Source organism: Anoplopoma fimbria, chromosome 17 (assembly GCF_027596085.1).
Source record: "Anoplopoma fimbria isolate UVic2021 breed Golden Eagle Sablefish chromosome 17, Afim_UVic_2022, whole genome shotgun sequence".
NCBI lineage: Eukaryota > Metazoa > Chordata > Actinopteri > Perciformes > Anoplopomatidae > Anoplopoma > Anoplopoma fimbria.
In genome coordinates, this window is record NC_072465.1 from 16,078,347 (window position 1) to 16,105,865 (window position 27,519).

The 27,519-nt window shown below is 41.1% G+C and overlaps 1 protein-coding gene across 1 annotated transcript in view; it reads right to left on the reverse strand.

The window, feature by feature from the left end:
* bsnb (bassoon (presynaptic cytomatrix protein) b) overlaps positions 1-27,519 on the reverse strand; it is a 57,517-nt gene that overhangs the window by 18,806 nt on the left and 11,192 nt on the right. The window contains 2 exon segments of the mRNA XM_054617536.1: positions 17,463-18,065; positions 18,414-18,599. Of these exon segments, the coding sequence (XP_054473511.1) occupies positions 17,463-18,065; positions 18,414-18,599 (789 nt within the window).

Sequence of the window (27,519 nt, forward strand, 5' to 3'; positions counted from 1 at the left end):
GTGGGTGAAAGGGAGAGAGGAGCAAGGCCAAACCGGAGCTGGGAGTTGCAAATTATTCATGCAGAGTGCTGTAGCTTGTACAGCAGTGAGCTTTGTGGGCTGCGTTTCCCACCTCTGCCCACACTGTGTGGAGAAAATCAGGTCCGTAAAAAAGACTGAGCCGTTGCGCCTCAGAGACAGGCCTTTAATGCACCCTGAAAACAAAGCAACCAATTCACTGTGTGGCAATCTTCTACTGACTAACTGCCCTCTGAAGAAAAGAACCTCAGCTCAATACAAAGAGATTAAACTGCAGATAAAACTAAAGAGAAAGAAAAGGGAATTTGTTGTTCAAGCAGAAAATAATGAGTTTTGAAACACTGTTTTTGTTTTGTTTTTATCGTTCACTTGTCTTTCACACTTTTTTGGGGGGATTGGTTGTGTATGTATGTGTGTGTGTGTACCGTATTTTCCGCACTATAGGGCGCACTGGATTATAAGGCGCACTGTCAATGAATGGTCTATTTTCGATCTTTTTTCATATACAAGGCACACCGGACTATAAGGCGCATTAAGCGAAACAAAACAGTCAGTCAGTCAAACTTCCTCCACTTCCGTACCATTGATTCATTAATGTTGAATTCTCTCGCAGCTGCTTTATTCCCATGTTCTACTGCGTGACTGATAGCCTTGAGTTTGAAGTCCGCGTCGTAAGCGTGCCTCTTGACAGGTGCCATTTTGGGGTCCTTATACACATACACTGTAATATTATGGTGAAGCACAGTATGTATTACTCCGCCGTAATGCTGCAAGCGGTGCGGCTTTGTAGTTTACCAAAGTCGTACTAAAACATTTTGACAGAGCGCCGTGTACCACACAAAATCGCTTCGAGGTCAGTAAGCACAACCAGAATTAATCCATATATAAGGCGCTCCGGATTATAAGGCGCACTGTCGTTTTTTGAGAAAATTAAAGGCTTTTAAGTGCGCCTTATAGTGCGGAAAATACGGTACATGTGTGCGTGGGGTTCCACTGAATGCATGTGTGGGGTTCTACTGTATGTGTGGTAGCAGCAGGCTCAGTTTGTTAGTGAGATCATCTTGTTAGTGAGCTGGTAACCTCATTAAATGGCATGAGGTTAACTTGTGTGCTCAGTTGAGAGCGTATTTAACCTCGGCTCTGAACTGTAACTCAGATGCAGCTGACAAGACTACACACTGTCTGTAATCTATCAATCACATCTGAAGCATTTGGCATCTGTTCTTATCCACTGCAACATGTAATGAGTCAATGTTGCTTTCAGCATCTAGTTTGAAGATATTTTGACAGAAAACATTATTTATTTTACACCGTAGCCTTCTAACAGTCTCTACACTTACCAGTGCAGCTACAGCATCAATGTGTTTATTGCATATCTTTTCAAAATATGTTGAATTTAACGTTTCACATTTGAGAGAAGCAGACAGAATTAGGTATTTATAAGACAAGCTAAATTCTGCTGAACTCGCCGATCTCTAAATTAAGCCCAAACTATTTTTTTTATCAGATTCTTTTGTTGTTGCTACTAGGAGAGAGAGATGACTGGTTGATCTGTGTACTCAACAGTAGATCAAAAACGTGTAGGGTTCGCTTGGAAAACAGGGACTAAACAGGAAATGCACTGATGAAGACCTACAGTGGTAAAATCATATTGGCTTTCTGATGGTTTACCTGCTACAAAGATGTTTTTCTCAAATGTCCTTCCTTGTTGTTACTTGCTCTAAGATGTTGGAGTGCCATGATCTACTTCTGTAGATTTACTTCTCGGATTTACAAGTGGACCTTGTAAATTATTTTACAAATTCACAAATAATAGCACGCTTGCAAATCTGAATAGACGTTTGCAGATGCTTTTACACATTCACAAGTCTGAGTACACACTGTTAGATTGAGATAGTTTCACAACTCTCCACACACATTTCTAAATAATATTGCTACTATAATACCCCCATATATTTCTAGTTCTGGTTTGTTTATTTGCATTTGTTTCCTTCAGCTGCAGAGCGTTTAGCTCTCAGTGCAACAGTTAAGTTCCCTTTAAAAAAGAAAATCTAAAAATCTAATTTCAGCTTATAAGGAGGAACCTTGTGAAGCACCTCCAACATTTTTAGTTTTTTTTACAGTTGTACATCTCTACAGTAAATATGATGTTATATACCCAGAACACAGCCGAAGCAAAAGTGTTTGACGCATTAGCAAATGAGAATTCAGTTTTATTTTTTTCATTTCAGTTGACAAGGTACCAAGAATAGTGTAAAGAGAGTGAAATTGAATCGACCATGAGGGAGACAAGGTTGGATAGTGTGAACACTGGCAGTGTAGTGATGCTCCAGTCAGCTCACAACCGGAAAAGCTGCCCTTTCACTGTCAAAATAACGAGGGATTGAACACTGCAGGTTACCACAAGGAAAAGGTCAGAGAGATTGATCCCATTCTCATAGATTGATCCCATTCTCAGAGGAGCTTTCTAAAACATTACGGGCCTGATTACTCGTGTGTGTGTGTGAGTGTGAGTGTGAGTGTGAGTGTGAGTGTGAGTGTGTGTGTGTGTGTGTGTGTGTGTGTGTGTGTGTGTGTGTGTGTGTGTGCAACCAGAGTATGTGCATGCTAGTATGTTAACATGTGCGTCTGTCCATGTCTATACAAATTTGGTTTAGTATAAATTCACCAAATCATGTAACGCAGCAAGGAAAGTTTATTCATTATCCTGACTGCTAACCCCTAATGACAAGCAAAGCTAAAAGCAGGTATGTGAATGATAAATTAAAAGTGTTCAGATGCTACTTAATTTGATGAAGGAATGTACCATCCTGAATTAAAATTTAAAATGACTATAATGTAATGAGGCAAGAAGATCTTAAAAGTAAAAGATGAACTCCGGGCTATAAAATATGTTCTTGAAGCTGTAAAAAAAACACAGCTCTGAAGAACAAAAAGGAGTCTGCTTAGTACTTCAGGCAAACTTGCACAAGGGAAGGGGAAAAATTGCAAACCCCTGCAGGATGTTCCTCCAGAGTACGACTCAAAAGAGGATTTAAAACTGACATGACATGTTTACTTTCTGTAGTTTCGATGCTAATTAATCAATTACACACTTCTAGAAGTAGAAGACTCCTCAGATGACATCATGTATGAAACCATGAAAACAGCTAATTTATTTAGCTATTTAACTATTCTATAATTTATACTTCTGTGTAAAAGTTTGCACAGAGCTTCCACAGAGCCGCAGAGAGCACCTCCATTAAAATGTGACTACGTGACAGGCACTGCAAACGCCGCAGAAGATTTATTGGACATCAGAACCGGTAGATGGGTTTTCCGGACAAGTACCTCACATCCTGTTACAACAACAACAACAACAAAGCATAATACTGGAGCTCCTCCTCTTCATCCAACACCACCATCATGTTTTTCTAGCTGTAGAGTTGTGTTGAGCCAAACATACGTGGAACCATTAAATCCAATAAATCAAGGACCGCCTGACAAAGGATTTAAACGTGGGTCTAAATCAAAAGAAAGTGCATCTTCGAGAGGAGCCCATACAGAATGCATAGGTACACAGCTGAAGGAGTATAAATCACATAACTGGTTTATTCTTTTTGCCACTTGGAGGCAGTAGAAACAACAGTCAACATGGCAAATGTTTATTCATTTGGAGTCGTTTTTTGGCCATCTGGTGAATCCCTCTCCTTTTAGCTCGGTTTTGCTCTACACCAACTCCTGAGGGTAATATGTGGCCCTATTAGCTGCTAAAAACTCCTCTGTGTTCACCAGCTAATCGTTAACTTTGTCCCTCTGCATACTGTCATATATTAAGTAGTGACATTTATTTGTTCAAATAAGATGTTAGAACTGCCTCTTTGTGACAGAACAGTACATGTATTGTTTCAGGAAATAAAAAATGTGTCCTTATGCACTTCATTTTTCTTAATTTCTGTCTTTTTAGTAATACTGAAGTAGTGACTACTCTATTTTGCATACATTTTAGACATATTGGTGGCTCACCTTCTAGCAAAAACACATCTATGCAGTCTCCCTTTTGATAGCAGGAGCTTATAAGAGAAGAAGTGGCTAATGTCTTCGGGGTGAGATGACTACAACGAATGCCAGAAGTGGACTCTGTGATCTGCCTTAAAAATACGGCATGTCACAACTTTTTCTCCACTCGCCTAAAATAAAAGGTCACATTCTTCAACTCACAATCCTGGTCATAAATCAAAGACTATCTCTAGTTATTTATTTTTGGAACCATGAAAAAAAATCCAAAATGCACAAAAGTTACATTTACCAGAAATGTGCACAGGTACCAGACCTACAGAGACAAACTGCTGGTGAGGCAGGAATATGATGTAGTCCTTTAATACTTCCTGCCCATGGAGGGAGCCAGAGAGTGCAGAATTTTCATAGAGAGATATGGAGCCCCGTGGGAGGATACACACCCACACAACAACATGAAAAACAAACAGTGCACTCACAGAGTCAGATTCAAGCATCCTGCTAAATATTGCACTTGCAGTGGGCTGCTTATTTAACGCCAACCCGTTTTACTGCAAAACCATCTCAGCTCTTATTCCCTGCACTAGTGTGGAGACAGTCACTCCCCCGTTGTCCCACTTTACTTCTGACACAAACACATACACACCGTTATATTTTTGATATGCTGATCAGCAAAGTGTATGAACACATGTGCAAGCAGACATACTGTTTGTAGCCTACACAACCTCAGTATTCCACCTCTCACTGTCAGTCAACTCACAGCAAGAGTCTGTCCCCCGCACGGTGTCTCTCCCAGGAACCAGAACACAAGCTGAGAGCAAAAAATGTCAGCTGTCATTAACCGCAGTCACAAACCTCACAGAGGTATATAATATTTTAGCTGGCCAGAAATGAAAGCAAGATCAATTCCCACTAAATAGTTATTTTCATGTCACAATAGAGATCACAATTGTTAAACCGAGGCAGTGTTAGAAAGTCTGCTACAAGCCTTCTGCGAGGAAAATGAGCAAATGGAAGCGTGACAGCAATGCACGGCGATATAAAACCTTTGTCACGCATCATGTGTAATCCTCTCCACCAAAGTTTGACTTCTAAATGTCAAACTTTGTCTGTCTTCCTTCTTACCCAATTTATTCCAAAATAATTCAACAGTAGCTTTCACGTCTTTCCCACCAAAACAGCTTCGGTGATTACCTGAATGGAATATTTTTTGACGGTGCATTACAGAAGCGCTGGACGCGTCAACCTTCAAAGCAAGGACTGAAATAAAGAGGATAGCTTTGTAACAACAAAGGCAGAAATCATCATAATAATCCCTCACGTTCTGTCTCTCACAGAGATTAATGAGGCGTACGTCAGAGGAGGTCATAATTAATTCGTAACAAGTGAAGGTCAGGGGAGCAGAGGGTCAGTGTGAATTATTAACTACCAAGTGCACGGGGGCGCGCTGCCAAGCAGGTATGAATGGGGTGAGTTTAAGGTGAGGGGGGGAATATGTCATGCACAGTTTGATGCCAAGTGACGAAGACACACGCACTCATGTTTAATACCAGTAAAGGAGCATAGGAACACTTGAACACGCTGAATGTTAAGTTTGGGCAGTTACAGTAAAAGGTTTAATTCAATCGAAACTAAATTCATCACTGCAAATAACCATACTCACAGTCCTGTTTCACTGCAGTGATAGTGACAATAAGAATCAAAGATCAGCAGAGCAGGTTGCTCTATTGAAGCCCTATCGGAGCCCTTTAAACTATCGTATCCATTTCCATTGTGCACAGTCTGAATAAACAGTGGTTTAAAACGACCAAGTGTGCAGCGCACGGTGTGTAGCGAGCACATGTCACAGCAGTGTGCCAGGCTGTGCCACTCCACCACACGGCTGTGACAGGTCAGTAAGAGTCAGCAGGTATATAGGTCAATCCCCTGGGACTCCTTCAATGGCGACACGTGGTCAGGCCTGTGGATTAGAGAGGAAATGAAGGATCATCCACGGTGAAAGCAGGACTCAACTACAGTCACAGTCACTCATATACAGTCCCCCGCAGTGTGTTCAACATAAAGTAGAGGATCATCTCAATAAGTTTGAAATACTTCTTCTTCTTCTACCTCAGGGCGTGGCATGTTTGATAGACCAACCTGCAGGTAGTCAATCTGTTATAGTAGGAGCAGTCAATGAGATTATTTTATTAGAATACTCGCAAATCAGTCTGATCAAGGTCTACCTCGCTCTTCTCTCTGCTGTTGTAAAGTTTCTCTGTGCTTTGCTGAAGTAGCCGGTCCCGCCGCTTGTGCATGTTAGTGCATGTTGTGCATGTTAGTGCATGTTAGTGCATGTTAGTGCATGTTAGTCCCAGCGTGTGTCCCACTGGCTAGCTAAATGCCTCCCCTCTGCAGTGTGCTCTTATGGCGGTAGCTGCTGATAATGGCGTCCAGACCCACGGCGGCCTTACTCAGGTATACACTGTTAGTTCTGTCAGCACTGTTGCCGTTGTTTGCATTGCTGCTATCCACACGGCTCCATGTTGAGAGCCGTGTGGAGGCAATCCCTCATTCAAAGATATGCTCTGAATGTGGAATTTAGCACTTTGAATTGATCACTGAAGTGAAAAACGATCCATCCACTGGGAACCATAAATGTTTGTGCAATATGTCATATCCATCAAATAATTGCTGAGATATCAGTCTGGAAGTCAGTGTGCGAAATGCAGGGGGCATCAACAGCAAATCTTTAGGGGGTCCATGGAAAAATCCTCCAAAAGTAATTTGTCACTTGAAATCATCTTTGAAAAGCTCTCTATGTCCAGCAATATTAATAATTCAAAGTGCAAAACATTTATTCATGAAAATGACTACAGAAAAATATTGTTGTTTGTATTTCCTTTGAATACCCGCTGTTCAAATGTTGGTAAGCAGTCGCTTTTTTCATGTAAAGATGATTTTTTTTTTTTTTTTTTTTTTACATTTGCCTGTTTGCTGTGAGTGAATTGTGAAAGACCTGCTGTGCATAAGGTGAAGCTACATAAATGCGTGTGTGTCAGGTTAGAGAGAGAGAGAGGCGACAGTTTGGATTATTTTGCCGGACTGTTGTGTGCGTGGCCTTATTGTTAATGATATTAGCCTTACTGATGTGTGTGTGCAAAGCATGTATAGCCTAGTTGATTGCCTTGACTTGCATCCATGAAAGCTTTGAGGTTAGGCCCTTTGCGTATAGAGCCTTGGTAAGACTTCAGTACAATACTGGAGCACTAGTTAGGGGGGATTTTGCACACTGATCCAAGTGGTAAATAAATTGTTCAACTGACATTCTCATCTACTGTATGATGCTGCTGTTATGGCTAAAATAGATACAGATGGGAACAAATAAAGAAAAAAATGTATATGAAAATGATCAGACTAGCAGATCTTAAAAGATAACCCTATTCTTTGCCTGATTATTACGTGACTTATGTGCACAATAAAGCACATTATCAAAGTATTTAGAGTAGAAGACTTTTCCATAACAGTGGCAGTGTTCACATGAAATTACTTTTTATAGAGTGTTGCTGAGGGACAACAGTGTGTCATCTGCCATTAAGTATGTGTGTCTCTGCTGTCCCTCGGGGGGGCCGGGTAGCACAGGGTCAGGTCATGCTTTCTGCTCTTCATTTACTCATTCTGTCTGTTTCTATTCGTATCAACGGAGGCAACAGGTGCCCTCTTTTGGCCCAGGAAACAGGGGCCCGATCACATCAGAGTGTCCTGCCTCAGTAGAGGGCTCTTGATACATAAATAAGTCACAGTGAAAGCACCAAGATATCCAAATTAACCCACAAATCATTTTATCTGAAAGCTTGTTTCCAACCACACATCTTCATTTTGGAGGGAGTCTGACACAGACACAGACTGGTGGATGATATATATATATATTATTTTATTTTTCTGCTACATCTGGGCAGGAACATTCAGGGGAGGCTACAGGATGCCTTTAAAGCACATTGTTTGTTACTGTTCTGGATCTGTAACAGTACCAGCAGCCATCTACGTAGGAAATAAATCTGCAAGAATCATACAGTACAAAGGGTAAAATGTAGAACTTTTACAATTCATTACTTCTTCATTACCTCGTTGAGGTTGAAAATGTCTTAATCAAGAGTGTTCTGTCAGCAACAACAATGGGTTACAGACCAAGAACAAGACAGATGACTTAAAAAAAATAAAAAACAACCTGCATTGCACTTTGAAACAACACGAGGGTTGTCTAAATACATAATAAATACTATTACCAAACTACCATCATATTTGAGGCACTAAGCTACTAAACATGGCAAATAATAACCCAAATCCATCGCCTCCACCATGTCTAAATATAACTGAATCTTTAGGGGGGTTCTGTGGATCCACCTCCTTCATCCCTCAAATAATTGAAATCTTTCCTAGAGGACAAGAACAATCCAATATCCCACTTCACAGACTTCAGAACTTGTAAGAAAGCATTCAAAGGACGGCTGAAGCTGTTCTGGAGGCAGAGGGTAGTTTTTGACAGTTTTCTTTGTTGTTGTTTTTTATTTTTTGGAAAGCCTTTTAGCCGAGCTCTGCTAATTTACCCTGAGAATATTCAAGATGAATTGCAGTGTTTATCCCTCTGCAATCTTGCTTAAAAAGCACCAAGAGTGGCAGCACACAGCTCAGCTTAGTTTAGTGAAAGCAATTTCCTCTGTGGTCAAAGTGTCTAATGCAGCCAGTATAATAAGAAGTCATTGATGTGGCTTATTTTCATCTTTCCAAACCTACACTTGCTTCATATTTCCTGACTGCTTCACTGTTCTCCATTGTTTCAGTCTTTGATCTGCAAACAAGCTAAATGTCAGCAAGATAATGAGACACAGAACGCCAATGTGGCTGATTGAGATTAAGTCAGATGTACACACACAACAGTATAGTTTGTCTGCAGCATCATATGGAGGATGGGTGATGCCATGGGTAATTTGCGCACTCCTTTGTACACACAGGAAGACTCAACAGTCAGATGTGCTTTTTGCAAAACTCCTCAGAGGCGAAAACAGAATAAAGGCAGTGGCAGAACAACAGTAAAACCACTAAACATACATCTGTTTTTCCAAAATGTTAATCAAGCTGCAGCCAAACAAACCTATTTTACACCGTGGTTGGCAGCCAAGCCCAAACAAGTCATGTGTCTTGTCGCATATGTCTGTCCCCAGGACGAGTTAATCAGGCTGTCTCCTCAGCCCCGTTTCATTTTAGATGAGTTTCTAATACCCTTGCCAGGGCGAAACTGCAGCTATCAGCCAAGCAAATACAATTCATGTATCTCACATTTATCTTTTAAACAAGTTACTCAAGCTGCAACCTATCACCAGCGCCAAGTCAGGTGATTACTTTACTGGAATGAGTCCAGCAAAAATTATGTTTAATACTACATTATAGTCATTGAGTCTTTCAGGTTAGTAAGTCTGTAGGGTGGCATGGGCATCAGCATCCTTTGAGTGGAACTAACTGTATAAGAGAAGTAGTGAGTGACATAATCCACTATACAAAATGTCAATTAAAGACGACAACAGTCACAAGATTGTGGTCGCACATGAGACGCCAGTAAGAAAGCAAAGACGATGAAAATAAAGAAATCTCTAATGGGCAATAACCAAACTATTGCTGCTCTTGCATTAAAAACGATGATCATGTAGAACCTCATTGCTCATAGTCTGACGCTGATTGAGAAAATAGGTCAAGACAAGAAAATGCAAAAACAACATTTCCTACTTTCATTTAAGGATAAGCTGACACCGTCACTTTGGGCTTGTCTCGTACTTTGTCCTGTTGTTGTTAATGGAATGATGAAAAAGGTGGCACAAAGTGAGTTGTTCTCAGGGGACATGTCAAAGTTCAAAGTGCATTAGGTAACGTATCAGACAACACTGCTGCATCATTTTGTACATTATGTACGTTATAAAAAACACAGGGATCACTAACCCCGCTGTCAAAAGAAGGTAAGCAGCTATATATTTGAGACAAAACAACCCTGTGTGTGTTGGTTTGTGAGCTGAGGTGTTTATAAGAAGATGACAGTGACCAAGTGAACCCCTTAAGCTCTATTACCCTTCCTTTGGTTGTTGTGTCACGCCCCCAGCAGCAAACTGCACTGGCAGTGGAGCGTTAGTGTCTTCACTAATCGAGGTGGTGGGAGGACCTTCTCTCTGGCCGAGTGTAATGATCCTCATGCTGCTTTTGCTATTGTTAATATTGTTGTAAGGCCCAGACCCTCGCAGCTGATCTGGTCATCTCTACTGCTGCCCGACAGCTGCAGCACTGAGAAGATTAGCAAGGGGTTAAATGTAATATCTGAGCGATCAGTGAGCTTTATCTCTTTCATTTTGCCTCTCAATCTCCTGCTCCCTTTCATTATAGCGCTCCTTCTGTCCGGCTGTGTGTTTTCATTCCCCTGACATACAAATACACGTCTCCGTTCCATAATCTCACATTTGTGTCGCCAGCCTTTTAGCATTTGCAGCCTCTAAGCAAAGCGCACACTCAACTGACCCTCCTCCTTCTTTCCTAATGCCAGCATTAGGGAGTAGTTGCATGCCTGAGGAGCTGCGGGGAGGAGAGAGCAGGAGCACCAATGAGGCGGGTGAAGTGATGTGTTGAGACAGGAGGGCCCAGTAGCAGGGGTGGGAGGACTGCTCGGGCCCACCTCTGTGGCTCCAACACAGAGGATAGACACCGCACTGCCAGGGGCCCTCGGAGCATCGCTAAAGCTCGTTAGCATAGCCACCAGGCCTTGAAGATGATGAGTTCTGAAGAGGTGATTAAGCCAATGCTGAGGTCCCTTGTAGGCTTCAAAGCAAATTCACTCACAAGGTAGGAGAGGAAGGGCATTTGAAGAAAAGAGCCACAGAAAAGAGCTGGAGGGGTAATTTAAGTTCAATATGGCCACTGTGCTCCTGGATAGTCATTCATCAAAACAGCTGATACGGCTGCCGGTGCAGACAGGGCTGGGAACAGGTCGAGGTTGACCTCAAAGACATCTCATGAAAAATTAACACTAGTGGTGCACAGGCGCAGAATAAGGCACATACAATGCAATCCCAGTGTGAAATGGTGCTAGTCGTTGCAGATTCTCCTCTCACCCTTTTCTATTTCCTGTCAGTCCCACGGTTAGAATCAGGAAATACAGTTCATCGTCTCAGAAATCTTAAAAAGCACCCAAAAAAAACCTCTGGAATATACAAGCAGTTGTGGGAGCTTTGTCCTGGATTTCTCAGCAGGTCTGTAATATAGAGAACTTTAAACAAAGTGCATGCGACTCCAGCTCAGACAGAGCCCAGAGCCTGCCACCAAACAAAGAGGTCCCAGAGATGAGAGTGAGTGGCATTTAAGCCTCCAAACCAGCGAGCCATCTGTGCTGGGTGCCTCATAATCTCAACAGGAAGCAGTCATTGGTGAACATCACATCATCTTCCTGTCTTCTTGTCTACAGCGGTACAGTCACGCACTGAATTTTGTCACTGTGGCACAAAGGTTTGCCTCGTGTCATTCCAACCGAAGACGTGCCGCCTCTTTTGTACTACAGGCTTTAGGTGGAAAACCGTTGTTTCACCATTACAGTCGCTTCAACTCTAATATCAAATGAAAATGGGCTTCGTCTCGGTTTAATCAGCCAACAAGGCTTACTATTCTCCGATGGCACTTATTTGTGTGGGTGGATCTTTACAATGGTGTGTCGGGGTTAAGCATCGTACTCAAGGGGATCGCTACACTCCCTCAACACGGATTACAAACACTCTCAACTATTAGCTGCTTCTACAACCCCCCTCCCCCAATATACACACAGAAACACACCCATCTCCCTGTCTCTGTCTCTTGTTGTTTGTGTGTGTCACCTGTGTCTTATAAATAAATACTCTTGTATTATGTGCAGGGGTTTTAAGATGCTCACCCTGCTGTTGCTGCTAAATCAACGGAGCGTAGACTGAATCAAGAGGGCTGAGTACCCGTGTTGCAATGTCAACTGCGAGCGATCCAACCAGAAGTAATTGCCAATTCAATCAATGTGTCAACAGCAAGCAGTCTCCAACTAAAGCATGTAGACAGCAGGAGGAGCAGGGCTGGGTGAGTGAATGTGGATGTTTCCCGAGCTGGAAATTAATTTAAAAAAAAGGTATAAGATGCTAACGTTAGCATTTATAAAAAGGACTCAGTAGAATAATTCAACAGATGGACGTTTGAAATAACTAAAATCACAAGAAGATGTAGTTATGGGTAATAATATTTTATTTTTTAACTCAGTAATTTGAATTTAAGTATAGTAATATAATGCTGTTATTATGGTAATATTATTACTACATATAAAACAATTTTAATATTTGTAATAATATTATTCAAGATCAACAGTGTGAATCTGTTAGTTCTCAGTATTGTGTTTCAGTGGGAGTGAATACGTGTATTTTGGTATGTGCAGCATGTGTAAGTTGCATGTGGGCATCTGAAGCTGAATTCTTGTAATACATGTGCACTTCCACATGCACATAGTGCATGCAGCACAAAGGAATATGGAAGTATTAACAGACAGAAAGCAGCTGATTGAGGCCGGGTGGGTGTTTGAATCTGTGATGGTGTACCATCATCACTTTGGGAGCAGCCAGGCTGAGCATGGCAGGCTTGGATGCATGATGCCGGCAGCCATCTGGCTTTGGATGGGACTCCTGAGGGAGACACAGGCTGGTGCCAACCTTCAGAAAACACTTCCAGTATGTTTGAGAATGAGAATGACATGTCCATCTATACTGTGGCTCGGTGTGAGGGTGACAAACTGTGTTCCTGCAGAGCTGTGGCACGTAAGCAAATACCACATGTTCTACACATGTTTACTGAGCGCCTGGTTTGTCTTCAATGTCACTGCGGTCTCAAACAAATTGTCGTTGTGAATTGAAAAGTAGAGGTAGAATAACCACCAAGACTTTGATTAATTTAAGGTATGGTAAGGTTTATTGTTTGATGTAAGTGATTCTTCAACTGAATCAACAGTACAGTCCATTTTCAGTAAAACAGTTTTTAAAGGCTAAATTTCATGCTACACAATCTTTCTGCAATATCTCATTACCAACATTTCATTGTGTGCTAACCCCAAAGTTTACTGCATCCTGTGTTCTGGGCACATAAAACTGAGCCAATATATAGTTACTGCAGACGGTGTTACAGACTGTTAAAAGGTTACTCTTTGCACAGTCTGACTGTAATTGCTTTGTCACAGCTGAGCGTATTATAGAATGAGACTGTGAGAGCGCCTTTGTGTCTCTGTATGTGTGTCTGTATATATGTGGAACTATGGATTCATCATATACAATGAATGCATACTGGTAAAGGTGACATAATGAGCAGTTGAGTAGCAAATATAATGTGAACACTCTAAACTGTTAATATGTCGATGTAAAGTTACTAACCCTGTATGCTGATCTTATTCAGCTTTGTGACCAAGGACTGGAGTCAGGAAAGGCTACAGCTGAACTTTACTTTGCTGACACATCACCACGATATGTTAATATTAAACGGAAGTTTGTCTGATCCACCTTAATATTCTAGAGGATGAGAGAGGGTCTTATTTAGAAGTTAAAAAATAGTTTCTAGGCTGCAGAGGCAAGTTTAAATGTTTAAATAAAACTGCTCTGAGCTGCCAGAATAGTTAATATATTTGATACGAGTCACCAAATATATGTTCTGAAAGAGTAAGTAGACTTGTGAGTGCAAGTAGAGAATTTCATACCCTAATAAATCATATTGGATTCTAACACAAACCATACAGCCTGCTCCTGATACTCAGCCTCATACAAACAGACACTGTCCTGCAGTAAAACTATCCACACCTGCACGTATACATTTCTCTTCTCATACACATGCATGCAACATGCACACGGGCATCAACACACACTGACCCTGTGTGACATGATGAATCAAACACAGCGCTCTCCCTGCTCCACACCGCATGAACTATTCATAATGTTCTCCCTAGTTGAATTATTGATGAACTATGTTTGCTGTTTCTCTACACTTTTTCTACAATTCTGTGAGAAATTCGGTCTGTTTACTAATGATCCACTCAGGGCCTCCATCTCGTTATAAACAGAGGGGACGCGTCTATATCATAATAATAGACACACTGAGTCAGATCAGTACGCCCGCCCAGCCGTGGGAACAAAATGCTACGCATATGGGAAAAATAATGTTTTAGTGAAACTGCTGGGAACTGAAACATAATGCATTGTGTCAAACACACCTCCACCTATATTTACTGTCAAAGCTAAGGCACGGCTGTAGGCTGGGGCAGCCTGTGCAAGTGGAAGGAGATAAAGAATTACATTTCAGGGATGAGGATTGACATGCAGCGTACTGTAAATCAGACTGAGCAGAAGGCACTCCAGTGGAAACATCTTATGTTCTATTTGCAACCACACTCTGGGGAAACGACAATGACACAATGTTGGTTTAGATCTCCTTGAGAAGCGTAATGGGGGAGGAAACGGCCCCAAAACAAGGACATCTTATTTACTCAGAGCCACACATGACTTTCAGCACTAATTGATGTGAAATATTGTGCAATGTAACAAACAGTTGGTGTCCTCTCACTCATTATCTCTGATTCTCACTCTCTCTCCCTCCTCCTCCTTCTCAATCTATCACCTCTTTCCTTTCTCTCCTCCTCCGTTCTTCCACTCGTTCTCGCACAGACACTGGCGTTCATCGTCTCATCGCAGATGAAAAAGGGACCGACTATTTTCTTTTTCTTTTATATGATACAGCTCAGCCTAATTTGCTCTGAATGAATTATGCAGTGTGTCACTCATGGGGTGACAAAAAATGTATTTGCATGAATATTTCCAGCATTTTTCCGATATCCACAAGCTACAGATCCTCCCTAAGTACAGTTACAGAGAATTTCATTACATGATGTCTCTGTGGTAATCATGCTTTAGGTGTGATATAGTAAGGGCGGCAAACACTTAATACACAGTATTTCTGAATCGAACACTGCATTTGTTATACATTTAGGTCAATTTGTGGATATCTATTTCACCTTTCCCATAATGCAGCCTTTCCTTTTGTCAGTGTAAAAACCAAGCTGATTATGTCCACTGTGATTAGAAGAAAAATTAAAACCTGAAAAAGACCAAGGTTGGCCGAATGCTTTCTGTAGCTACTGTCGCTTAATATTGTATTTTCTAAATAGCTTTCATTAGTTTGGTACATACTTACAGTAGCAGCTCATTTGCATTTTCTCCCCATTTTTGATGTCGCTTTCTATTAGTGGAAGCATTTCCTCAGCTGTCAACAGCAGGAGAGGACTTTATATACTGTAAATTGTTTCTTCTTTGTACCCGGAAAAACAATAGCCTTTGGGAAAATGGGGACATATGTTCCAAGTGAAAAACTTTTCAAACTAGTTTGCTTCTAATTTTATGGAAAACACTGAAATTCTACTCTCGTACTAACCAGTTTTGATAATGCATATTCCTGTTATTCCTCCATCAAAACTCAAAGATCATCAAAAATGATGAACACATGAATGAGCCCCACTGTTGCACTGGGTGACATGTTCCTTCATTTCATGAAAATGGGCACTGTAGTTAATTTTTAGCTGATCCCACACTAATCAGCTAAAAATAATTAATGCTTAAAATAAAATGACTATGTTCAGCATTTTAAATCTCCTTTACATCTTCAGTAATCACCAATGGGCTAAGAATGACAGATCGGGCAGGGTAGTATTAAGAAGAGGACAAACTCATTGTTAGTTTTGGTCTTTTCAGGATTTGTTGATACTATCAAAAATATAATATATCATTATAGCCTATTTCTTTAATACATTTCTAGTAACTGGTAAACAGTGGTCACTACTCAGTTGTTCATCCGCTGAGCATAGATTTGAGTTTTTTTTGTCCATCATAAAGATTGACTTGTCCATCATAAAGATTGAAAAAACAGAACAAACCAGTCACGAGAAGAAATTATTCACTTACAGGCTTTGTCACAACACCATGATGAAAACAGGGAGCAGTGATTCAAATTCTGCCTGCAACAGGCGAGAAAAAGACGGAAAGGGAGAAACAGAAAAGTTTGGAGAGATAGAAGAGGATGAGAAGAAAAACAAATGTGCCAAACAGTCTGTGGAAATCAAGCTGAGAAACCAAGACTCAAAGTACAAAGCCTCACACCATGTCCAAATGGTTCTCACCCACTCTGGAGCGACCAACTTGCCAGCTCACATGGAATGACAACAAAACTTGTTCACAGGTTTGGAAATAATGCACCTTATTCTGGATTGAAGCTGAAGCCAGCAGAGCGGAAACACATCAAACCTAATAACATGAGTCTCTCATGAAAACAGAGCAACAGCAGTGAAAGTTTTTGTAGACTCTCAGCATCTTAGCAGCCGAGCATGAAAGGGACGCCTGACAAACAAATTATCTCTCTGTTTCCATAGCGATCTATGAATGGCCTGTGCTAGTGCCTGTGACAACCAGATGCCAGGGCAGACAAGGCTCGCCCATAAAAAGCCAGCGCTCCACAGAAAGCCAGTTATTACAGCTATCATTCAATTGGACTTGATTTGCATAATTAAACTCTGTTATTGCCTGGCCTACTGCAAGTCTCTGCTCTTACCAACTGGATTCCCACCATGACAGAGGACCAAGGATCACTCCAGGAAAGAATATACCCTCAGCTAACCCCTGTGACTAATCAATACTGAGATTAACCATAAAATTGAACTTGATAAGGCCCCGTTTTCTGTAGATGGGTCGTATATTTCTGTGCAGCTCCAGGGTAGTGCACACTGATGAGGTGAGTCACAGCCTGGACTTCACTCAGCTAACTACATGAAAGGCCCTGACAGAGCAGAACAGAGCAGGTCCTGACTGAGAAACACTGAGAGAGAGAAACAGAAGAAGCTTGTAGGCTTACATAAAGCATTGTGTGTACAAGCTGCAGACAGAAACCTGCAGCTTGAAAGTACAAATATCAACCCTTAGCGTGCAGAAATTCTCTTTTGTCCTTTGCGTGACATATAAGTAATTTGTTGATCCCTCTGTATTAAGGAACGAGAGTGAACAATAAGGCACTGTTCTTTAAAATTACTAAGAAACAATAAGAACCAGCACTGACATACAAAATGGGGATCATGAAGAATCTCAGAGAAAGAGCAAACTGAGACAATTGTGGGCCAATTGAAAGCCCCTGAAGCACAAGAATCCTCTGTAAATTGCAGCAATTTACTCGAGGAGCAGTCGACCACAAATAGATAACACAACCCATTCAACTGCACCATGACGCAGTATTTCTTCTGAAAACACATCAACAATTTCATTTAGCAAATTCTAGGTCTGAAAGCCGTTGCAGACCGGTTGGCACTTTGTTTCACATAGCTGAAAGCCAAACAGATCAAATCAGAGTCTTACCTCGACCAGGTGTGGAGTGGGATTGAATCCACACATGTTGCACACTTGGTGGTGGCACTGTGTGCAGGTGTTGTAGTTGGGTTGTTCTGCTGTGTTGCCGATGTTGAGGTTAGTCTTGCAGAGAGGACAACAAGCTTTGGGTTTAGTGGAGTCCGGGTGGGCTTGCTGTTGTTGTTGCTGCTGAGCAGGGGCTCGAGGCCCTTGTTGTGCAGGCTGAGGTCCTGAGGGTTTACCCGCCCCAGATCCTGGACCAGGAGGTCCTCCTGGTTTGGGGGCCGTTTTGGGGGGCTGTTGTTGTGGTTGAGTAGTCTCAGATATGAGAGTGCTGGCCTGGTTAAGAAGAGAAGCACCAAAGCCAAACAGCTTCCCAAATGTCTGCTCTGGAGGTGGGGGCTGCCGTGAAGGAGAGCTCCCCGCACTGCGAGTCTGGTCGTGGCGGGTGTTCTGGGGTTGGTGGGCGGGAGAGTTGCGGGACAGATCAGGCTGGGATGGGGCTTTGGCCATGCCGGGGAGAGGGACTGCCCCTGGAGGGAGCTTTACTTGATGCTGACCTGGGCCAGCTGGACCAGCCTGTTTGGTAAAGCCAGGGGCTGGATGATGGGCCTGCGCTGGATGTTGAGCCTGCGCTGGATGTTGAGCCTGCGCTGGATGTTGAGCCTGCGCTGGATGATGAGCCTGCGCTGGATGTTGAGCCTGCGCTGGATGTTGAGCCTGCGCTGGATGTTGAGCCTGCGCTGGATGATGAGCCTGTGCGGGATGTTGAGCCTGCGCTGGATGTTGAGCCTGCGCTGGATGTTGAGCCTGCGCTGGATGTTGAGCCTGCGCTGGATGTTGAGCCTGCGCTGGATGTTGAGCCTGCGCGGGATGTTGAGCCTGCGCTGGATGATGAGCCTGCGCTGGGTGTTGAGCCTGCGCTGGATGTTGAGCCTGCGCTGGATGTTGAGCCTGTGCTGGAGGGTGGGGCTGAGGAGGGGGCTGTGTCTGGGGTGCAGGCTGAGACGAGGCATCAGGTTTAAGTTCTGGTTTGGCTGCATGAGAAGGAGAGTGTATCTGTTGCTGACTCTTGGAGCGTGGTGTGGTCATGTCCATCCCCAACGCTCTCTGCATCTGACAGTTCAGACATAGCCACTCCTGAACCTGTGAGAGAAAGAAAGAGACAATAACAATGACAAGAAGTTACAGCATCTAGTCTCCACCGTTTAGTAAATCAATGTCTGTGGGTGTCACAGTTTGGCAAAAAGGCTACAGGGGATGGACACAAATGCAGATACACACAAGGAGCAGAAGGATGATAAACAGTGATTTTCATAATGAAATGAAATGTCAAAACTTACATGCAGATGAGTCCAACAAGAGAAACAGAAAATCCAAGAAACAAGAACGGGCAAAGGACACAAAACAGGATCAGGTTAATCGGACATGTGCATGAGGGATATGAACATAGCAGACATAGAAGATGAACCAACACAGAGACAGGGGAACTCAGGGTTTAAATTCGCTGGGGAGATTTAGGTGATTGGACATAGGTGGATTCAATCAGGGGTGGGGCAGACAATTCAAGGGGGGGAAAACAAACAAAGACAAGAAGTGAAGTGAACATGGGACACAAGAGGCAGAGAAATAAAACAGGAAGGAAACTAACCCAAAACCAAGACCGTGACAGTGGGAATAATAGAAAATAGTTCAGCATATTGGGAAATAGGTATATTTGATTGATGACTCTCTCATGTCTGTACCCTTTATGTGAATTAATCCAACACAATATAATATAATTAATATATATTATAATATAATCAGAGACACTGGTAGGCAGATGTTCTTACCATTGGACAGCCAGGCTAGCTGTTTTCTCCTTTTTTCAGTGTGTATGCTAAGCTAAGCTAACCATCAGCTGATCGTAGCTTCATATTTACTGTGCAGACACAATAAAAGCGAATATTTCCCAAAATGTCAAATGATTCCTTTGATAAAAGGTTAAACTGGCGGGGCTGTTGTATATGATGAAAGAAATGGGTGCATTGTTTAAATAAGTCAAGATATCTTTCAAAAAGAAACCCTCACTTAGTTGTTTGCGTCTCCTCCCTGCATCCCACTGGGTTTCTAGTGGGTGCTCCACTTTTGCCTTTGGGTGTGAATGTGAACATGAGTGTGTTGTCTCTGTTTGTGATGGACTTGCTGCCTCTCCTTCCCCTCACCCAATGCATGATGGGATAGCCTCCAGCCTGCTCTGAACAGTAATCATTGTGTATGGAAAATGATTGAATGAAAGAATAATTTTAAAATATCTCATTGAGGATGGATTTAAGCTCCCTGCAGCACACTGCATGGACATTTATTGGTAAACATAATTTACCCATGAACAAATGCGTAGGAAATAAATGTGACAGACGGGCTGATCTCTAGACTTCTTCAATAAATCATGACTGCCCCTGATTTAGTATCTTCCCTCGCATCTTCTCTGTGTGTTTCTTGTCTTTTCTTTTTTTTCTTTCTCTTACATTCCCACTCATTACACAACATGTTCCCTTTCTCATTAAAATTCTCCCACTATTCTCCTCTTGTTCCTCCTGCTGTTGTCATTTCCTTTACGGCTTTGCTTCTCCTATCTTCTGCTCCATACCGGCACATAAGAAGGTCAAAGTCAGAAAGAGGCCCTAGTGATGGCACATGGCCATACGTGGTAATTGGCATCCTGTTGCTTTGACAGCTGCCACACCATTGTACCTGTCTTGGAGTTGTGGTCATTACATAATGCCTTAATGCATTATAAATGCAGTCAGAGAAAAGTTGTGTGAGGGTTGGGGCTGGGTTGGAGGTCTGGGGCTCAAAGGACGAGGTGGGAGGCCTGGACACACTATTTTTCCTTTATACCTTTGTGGTAAAAATTCCCTTTTAGACTGTAAAGGTGGAATCATAAAGATTTGGGTTTTTAGTACTTTGGGAGCTGCTGAAGCGAAGACTGAAAATGCAGCAGGTTCTCTTTACTTCTGATGGGGAATCAAATGTCTCTGCAAGCCTGTGGCCACAGCATGTGGATTCACCAACATGCTCACCAACAACACGCACATACACATTGTCTATGAGGGACCATGAAGAATCCACAGTGCATAATATGATTTGCTCAAACTATTGCCTACAATTAAATATTACAACACTTTTTCAACAACAACCAATACCTTTTAACTCTACATGTTTGATCCAAACTTTATAACGACTGTGTACTAATACTAGAGTATATAATATCCTCTAAACATGTTTTGCATAGTAGTATTTGTGATTGTTTGCAGATTTTATGCTGACCTGTGCTCATGTAAATTGTTGTTGTTGTTGTTAAACTTGACTGCCTGGAGCGTTCCATATATTATCTGTTAAAACATTTAATACAATCTAGCACAGTAGTTGTCACTTCACAGTTTAGCTACAGCAGTATGATTCACTGGACCTTAGGTGTAGTATCGCTCCACATAATGCCAAACGCTGACTCACTGCTGTGCTCAGATTTTTAGTTTATCAGGAAACTTCAATAGTAACTTAACCCTGAGGATAGAACCGAACTTTATTATAACCAGACTGAACTACCGCTTGGTTTCAGTTCTTTATTCTTTAATAATCATTGGGGATGCACCGATCTGACTTTGAGGTCCGAAGGTCCCGTCCCAGCCTGATCTGTCCTGCAGCTTTTCATTTCAAATGTTCACTGTTCACTGTTTAACAACGGTCAATCAGTCAGTTAGTCAGTACAGACAGAGTTAGTCTCGGGCTCAGCAGCATCTTTGCCATGTGACTGGCTCACTGCCAATCCTCAGTATGAGCAGAGATGAGGCCATGCTTATCACTGTCAATCAGGGGAGCTGAGAAGCCAGCAAACAGACGTGAACCCTCGGGACAGTCGGAGTATTGGGACAGTGAAATATAACACTGGAGCAAAACAACAGCATCCAACACTGGACTCTTCATCCAATCAGAGACTCACAAGTGGGAACTCCTCTTTCCATCATTATTATTGTCCTTGTTTTTTTTTTCTCTCCAAATTACAGTTAGGATAATCATATTAAGCCCATTGAGGAGAAAACAAACCGGAAAAACAAAGAAAGCAGCTGCTGGGAGGGCAGGCAGCTATTTATCAATTCCATCGTGTCTCTGCTTGCCTCCGCCTCATCTCTCCATCTCATTCCTCTCTGGGTTCCCCTTGTTATGAGGCAATCATGTGGATCTTTATGAAATCTGATCTGTATCGGCAAAAAACAAGCACACTGCACACTCTGGCTCCTGCCCTCCTTCTCTATAAGCTCTCTGTTGAAAGCCTCCATCTTGTTCTCCTTCACCCATCTTTATTTTTCCGTCTTATCTGCATCTCTCGAATCACACCACTCCCTTTAACTCTCCTCCTCCATCTCCATCACCGTCCCTCGCTCTCAAGTACTGTATACATTTTTGATGGCTCTCATCCGGCTTTGCTTTCAAACATGGAACCCAATTCCTGCATTAGCTGCTAAGTGTGTGTGTTTGTGTGTAAGTGTGTGTGTGTGTGTGTGTGTGTGTGTGTTGTGTGTGCACAATGGTATGATGCACGTCAAAGGTCATAAGATGCGACCTGAGCCCACAGTTCTGAGAGAAATCAGCATCTGCCAACAGGATGCTCGAGCAACGTGGCTTCATGCAGAACAACGACTTGCTGCCAGAAATAGAACCTTTTATCAGCAAGGGTCCACCGAGACTTGGATATGGATCAAATCATGAGAGCAGAGCATCCTTATTAGCACCACACAAACACAGACATATTTACACGTTGAATGTTATGCTTTGGGTAAGATCTTGTACATATACTTCATCATATCAACCAACAATTATTATTTATTTTTTTAAATCGGTTCCTTTGGAGATTATTTTCACAATTTATTAATTGTTTGGTCTGTAAAATGTAAGATTTTTTTTTTTATTTGCAATCATATTTTCCTAAACCTGGTATCTTCAGATATCTTCTTTTGATCAACCAACAGTCCAAACCCGGATATTAAGTTAACTATCACATGAGTCAAACAGAAGCAACACTTCCTCACATTTGAAGAACTGTAACTAGACATTTTTTGGCATTTTTTTCTTAGTAAATGATTAAATGATTAATTCAATATCAAAATAGTTGATTCATTTTCTGCTGACTAATCAATGAGTAAACATATTTTTCCAACTCTGAAAGCAGCTGCAATGGGTGCAATAGTAGAAACACATTCCTATAGCTAAACATCAAAAAGCCTGGAATTAAAGCATCTTCAAATTCAATGACAACCGGGCTAACCCTAATTGCTAATGAATATCATGTAATTGTTCAAAAGCTGCCAGATCAGCTACTAAATGCACGTTTTGGTGACTGCCGTTTCCAACATTAAGATCGAACATTGAACCCATCATGTTTAATTTATTAAATATGATGCATTTCTAGAGTTTACACGAGTTACACAAACAAATAAAATGTTAAAATTTGTATAGGCTTCTTTCACCAAATGCATTTTGACTTCTCACAGCAGTAAAAGCACAGGTGTAAATAATAAGATAAATGATGGCTGAATTCCATTTAGCTGCTTCAGATTCAGGGTCCTGGTATTGTGCATGCTGTACCCTTATCACAAAGCCATGTACATTATGAACACAGGCTTCATTTTACTAAAGCAACAATAAAGACAATGCTTATTTTTGTTGTTTTAATTACTAATGCTGAATATTTTGGTTATCACTGCTAATATTTAGGGTGAAAACGTTTATTGCTGGCCTCCATTGGCCGCACCGGCTGCTACTAGCAACAATAACTTTTTCTTCAGAATGCGGGTTACTCCTCATATTGAGAGTTATTGATAGATAGTCAAGCATCATTAGCATATTGTTTGTTTTTTAACTGATCATAACTGAAAATAAAAGCAAGTTATCCGGTGTTTAAAGACTTAATTGAATTAGAAAACATCCATAACTCAGATTAGAGTTCAGACACGTCGATCACAAATTGTGACGTTAAGTATTTTAGTATTTTTGCAGCAGTGACCTGAACAACATCCCTGTGACCCCAAAATGATCATATAAGTTACAAGTGTGAAGAAGCAGTGACAGCTAAGGGAAGGAGAAGGGAACCTTGCTTCACACAAACACACACACACAAACACACGCGTTAGAAGATGTAAAGATGTAACACTGCATACATCACACAGGTGCACAGAGTTACACACTTTTTCTTCTCCAGTTTGTTGACAGGAGTGAGACATCATGCACTCTCCATCATCCCCCAGGAAAGCTGAGTTAAGAAAACGCTCTGAGACAGAACCGAACTTCAACTAAACAAGAACGCAGAAAAGGGAGGAAGCTCTGTCTCAGCGATCACAATGCGGTATCACCATGCAGTACGCACAGCAGCTGAGCACTGCAGTTTGGGGATCAGCATGCTTGGAATGCAGCGGTTTATCAATTCCTTGCAAATTGGGCCAGTAGACATTGAAATTCCTCCCAATACCTCTCTCTTTCTCCCCCCCCTTCTCTCTCTCTCTCTCGCCCTCTTCCTGTCAATTTGTCTCCTTCTGCATCTGCTCCTCCAGTCAGTGCTACAAACAACTACGCAAGTACAAGCTTAATAAAACACATCTGTTTTACTCCTAAACATTGCCAAGCAGGGAACATCATTCATAAAAAAGAAATAAATTAGACGAGTAGATTTATGAATGGTTGTGGGAAAATCACTGTTAAATTTCTGTTCATGCTGTTTGTTGTGCTGGTGCAGTATCAGGCACAGCGTAGAGCTGCGGTGTATCTGAGGATGCTGGAAATAGTGCAGAGAGATAGTGTATAACATTTTATATTGGTGTAAAGTGCAGAAGATGGACACAATGAACACCTGTGCAGTGTAATGCAAGACAAAAATGATCCCTGCAAAAGACATGCTGCTACCTTTTAAAAGCTTTGAATGTTCAATTTTGGTTGAAACTGTGTCAGACTCTTCTCAGCTGTAATGTTTCAGGCTGCATTTAGTGCTGTTGTAGTTTAGTTTAGTTTAGTTCAGTTTAGTTTAGGTTAGTTGTATGCACAAAGACCAGATGCACTGTGTTTAGTTTTACGTTACTGAAAAGGGTAGCTATTACCTGATAAGAGACAACAAAATGGTTACACACACCTTTGTAAATTATGAACATTACCATAACCTTTGCAAAACAGTCCCAATTTTTGTGTTTTTGTTCACCCATTTTATTATATATGTTTATAGTCTGATCAGAAATATATAATGACTTGAAGTGAAAATAAACAAAATAACAACAAACAACAAAGGACAAGTTTAATACAGTCCTTATTGAAGGTAGAATTATTGTTATAAGACCTAATACTTTAAAAATACCTAAAAAGGAAGTGTTAAGAATCCATCATCTAAATTCAAACAGATAGAAAAGATGTGACGGTTCCTATTATTCCCTTCTGGAGAGCAGAGCCCAACAGACTATAGCAAGCGCAGCCTTTAAATGCAGCTAGTTATAGGGTAATAATAAAACTAGTGTCCTAGATTTAGTGTCTGGCACTTCTCATTGCAAAATATTTTGGTATATGCAAAATTCAGCATGTAGTGTCTCAGCTGGATACCTGACCCAGTTCATACCGTTTGTCCACTTAAAGCCCCAGTCTGCGATTACAGCCTGGTGCAAGGTGTGGAACACTGTCACATAAACACATTTTAACATTTGGATTTATGAACACACTGTATATGTTCAATGAGAAGTTTCCTGTCGGAGGATTTACAGTAAATAGGATTATAATATTTATTAAAAACACACACATTGTAATTTGAATCAAGCCTACTAAAATAACCTAAATTTTATTTCCAAAACATTAGTGTGTGTTCTAAGAAGTCAGAAAGTCAATAATAATAATAATAATTTACAATATGTGCATGCTGTCAGAGTTTGGATGACCAAACCTTTTAAACTAAAATATAAAATATTTGTGTTATATGTATACGATACTGATCTAATACAACTTTAATATAAACTGTACATTTTGTATCATATGTGTCGTCAGGGAAACAGCTTTGATTTTTTCGGAAGTGGCACAGCCTCAGTTGCTAACTCAGCAAATGACGCACACAGGCAGGCTGACTGCTGCTGTCTTGTTGGTGGGAAACCAAGAACTAAACGAAGGCTCACTTTGTCCTCACGAATAATTAAATATTCCCCTAGCCCATTTTTCTGCAAAACCTTTGATGACAAGCATTTGGCCATAAAAACAAATTTCTTAAACTTCCATTCAGAATATATTTTTTACTCATAAATGTTTTCAACATCTTCCAGCACAGAGAAACAAAAGACAAAAACCTCAACAACAAAGAAACTGTTATTTTCTCAGAAACTGTCCTACTGACCTAAACTAGAATAGTTCCATATAACAACCTTATTGTCTCCCACTTTGCCTCATATAAATGCCATTGAATCTCTTGAGCCACATGATGGAAAGTTAGAGGGGGATTAGAGATGTCTGATATTTGAATTAATTCGAGGGGATTAGGAACCAGTCTCCGGCTCCCTTGAGGTATAATGGACTTATCCTTCAATTATATGACCACATCATATTGGTTTATATATTTGTATTTATTATTCACTTTTGATCCGAGACAGTCTCTCCTAGAAAAATCAGACCATGGATAATGTTGGAATATAAATGTGTTCCTGTATATAAACAATATGCATGTTATAAAACAACTCAAGGAGCTCTCACTCTGAGGCAAGCAGTAAACCCTAGGAGAAGTTAAAGTTCAAACATGAGACAATCACAACCTTCAATGTTGCCTTCATGAACACTTTGAAAAAATAACTGAATCTTCCCTCATGCCACTACGGACAGCCTGTTCTCCCAGGTTGGTGTTGCTGTTGCAGCTCGAGAAAAACAATTTTGGGCCTTTGAATTAACAACTTTAAAGTCCATGCCAGCTATAAAGCACCCATGTCTCTGAAAAACTTAGAGGTAACTCGCTATAAGTCTGTATCTCACAGCTGTATATGTGCAGGTAGAAGGGGGTTGTAACGTCCTGTAAATACCCTCTTTTACAAAAAAGAGTGCTGGTGGAAAACTATTTGACTTCACTCAAAGTTTTCAATTTAGCCGTAAAGGACAACCTTAAAGCAGCACCTTAAACACTTGGATGAAGTAGACCAAAGTTGTTGTGGCGAACTTGTTAGAAAACTGTTGCCTATTAACACATTTAGCATGCTCGGAGCAACATTCATTAGGAGTTGTGTTTCTGGCAACCTGTCCAACATTCACTCTGCTTTTAGCTTAAAACAGTTGCCTGCATTTTCAAATGGGTGGGACTGAACTTAAACATTAAACCAGAATGATGACCTGAAAGTCGTTGAAATTCTCCGTAGAGCTGAATCGGGTGAGAATTATCAGTGGGTTCGTCACTATAAGCTAACCCTTTCACATGCAGGACGTCATGTAAATTATAAGAAAACAATTGACTAGTTCAGCTTTAAATGACTAAATATTATAACTTTTTATGGATAAATGTATTGTACTAATGGACATACATAATTGCTAGTGTAATCTGAAAAATATTGTATATTGGAGATAAAGTATATTTCACATTTCTTTGCTCGGTTGCTAAATATATCTAGTGCAACTGCCAACTGTGGCTACCTCCCTGCTATATTTTGATCGGGGAGGAGGAGATATAAAGAGTGCCTGTGCAGAGTCTTTTGTGTGGGATGTTGGTTAAACCAAAAAGAAGCAGTTACAAGGCACTCTTCAAACAAAAGTATTAAAAAAAAAAGTCTACATTTCATCAAGACAGAGAGTGTTTCAAATCCATCTCCAGAGTGTTTTGGCAATGCTGATGCCTTCATCATGGAGAAGCACACCGAACTGCATACAGAAAAGGTTTTGTTTTCAAAAGTGCCCCAGAATAATTTTTTGATTCATCTCTATATTTTGCAATTTTGTATTGTGGCGCTTGGAGCTGAATCAATGTAGCGTTGCATAGCGTTAGTGCGAACACTCTGACTATTATGGTTAATTTATGATGATGCTTTTCTCTCCC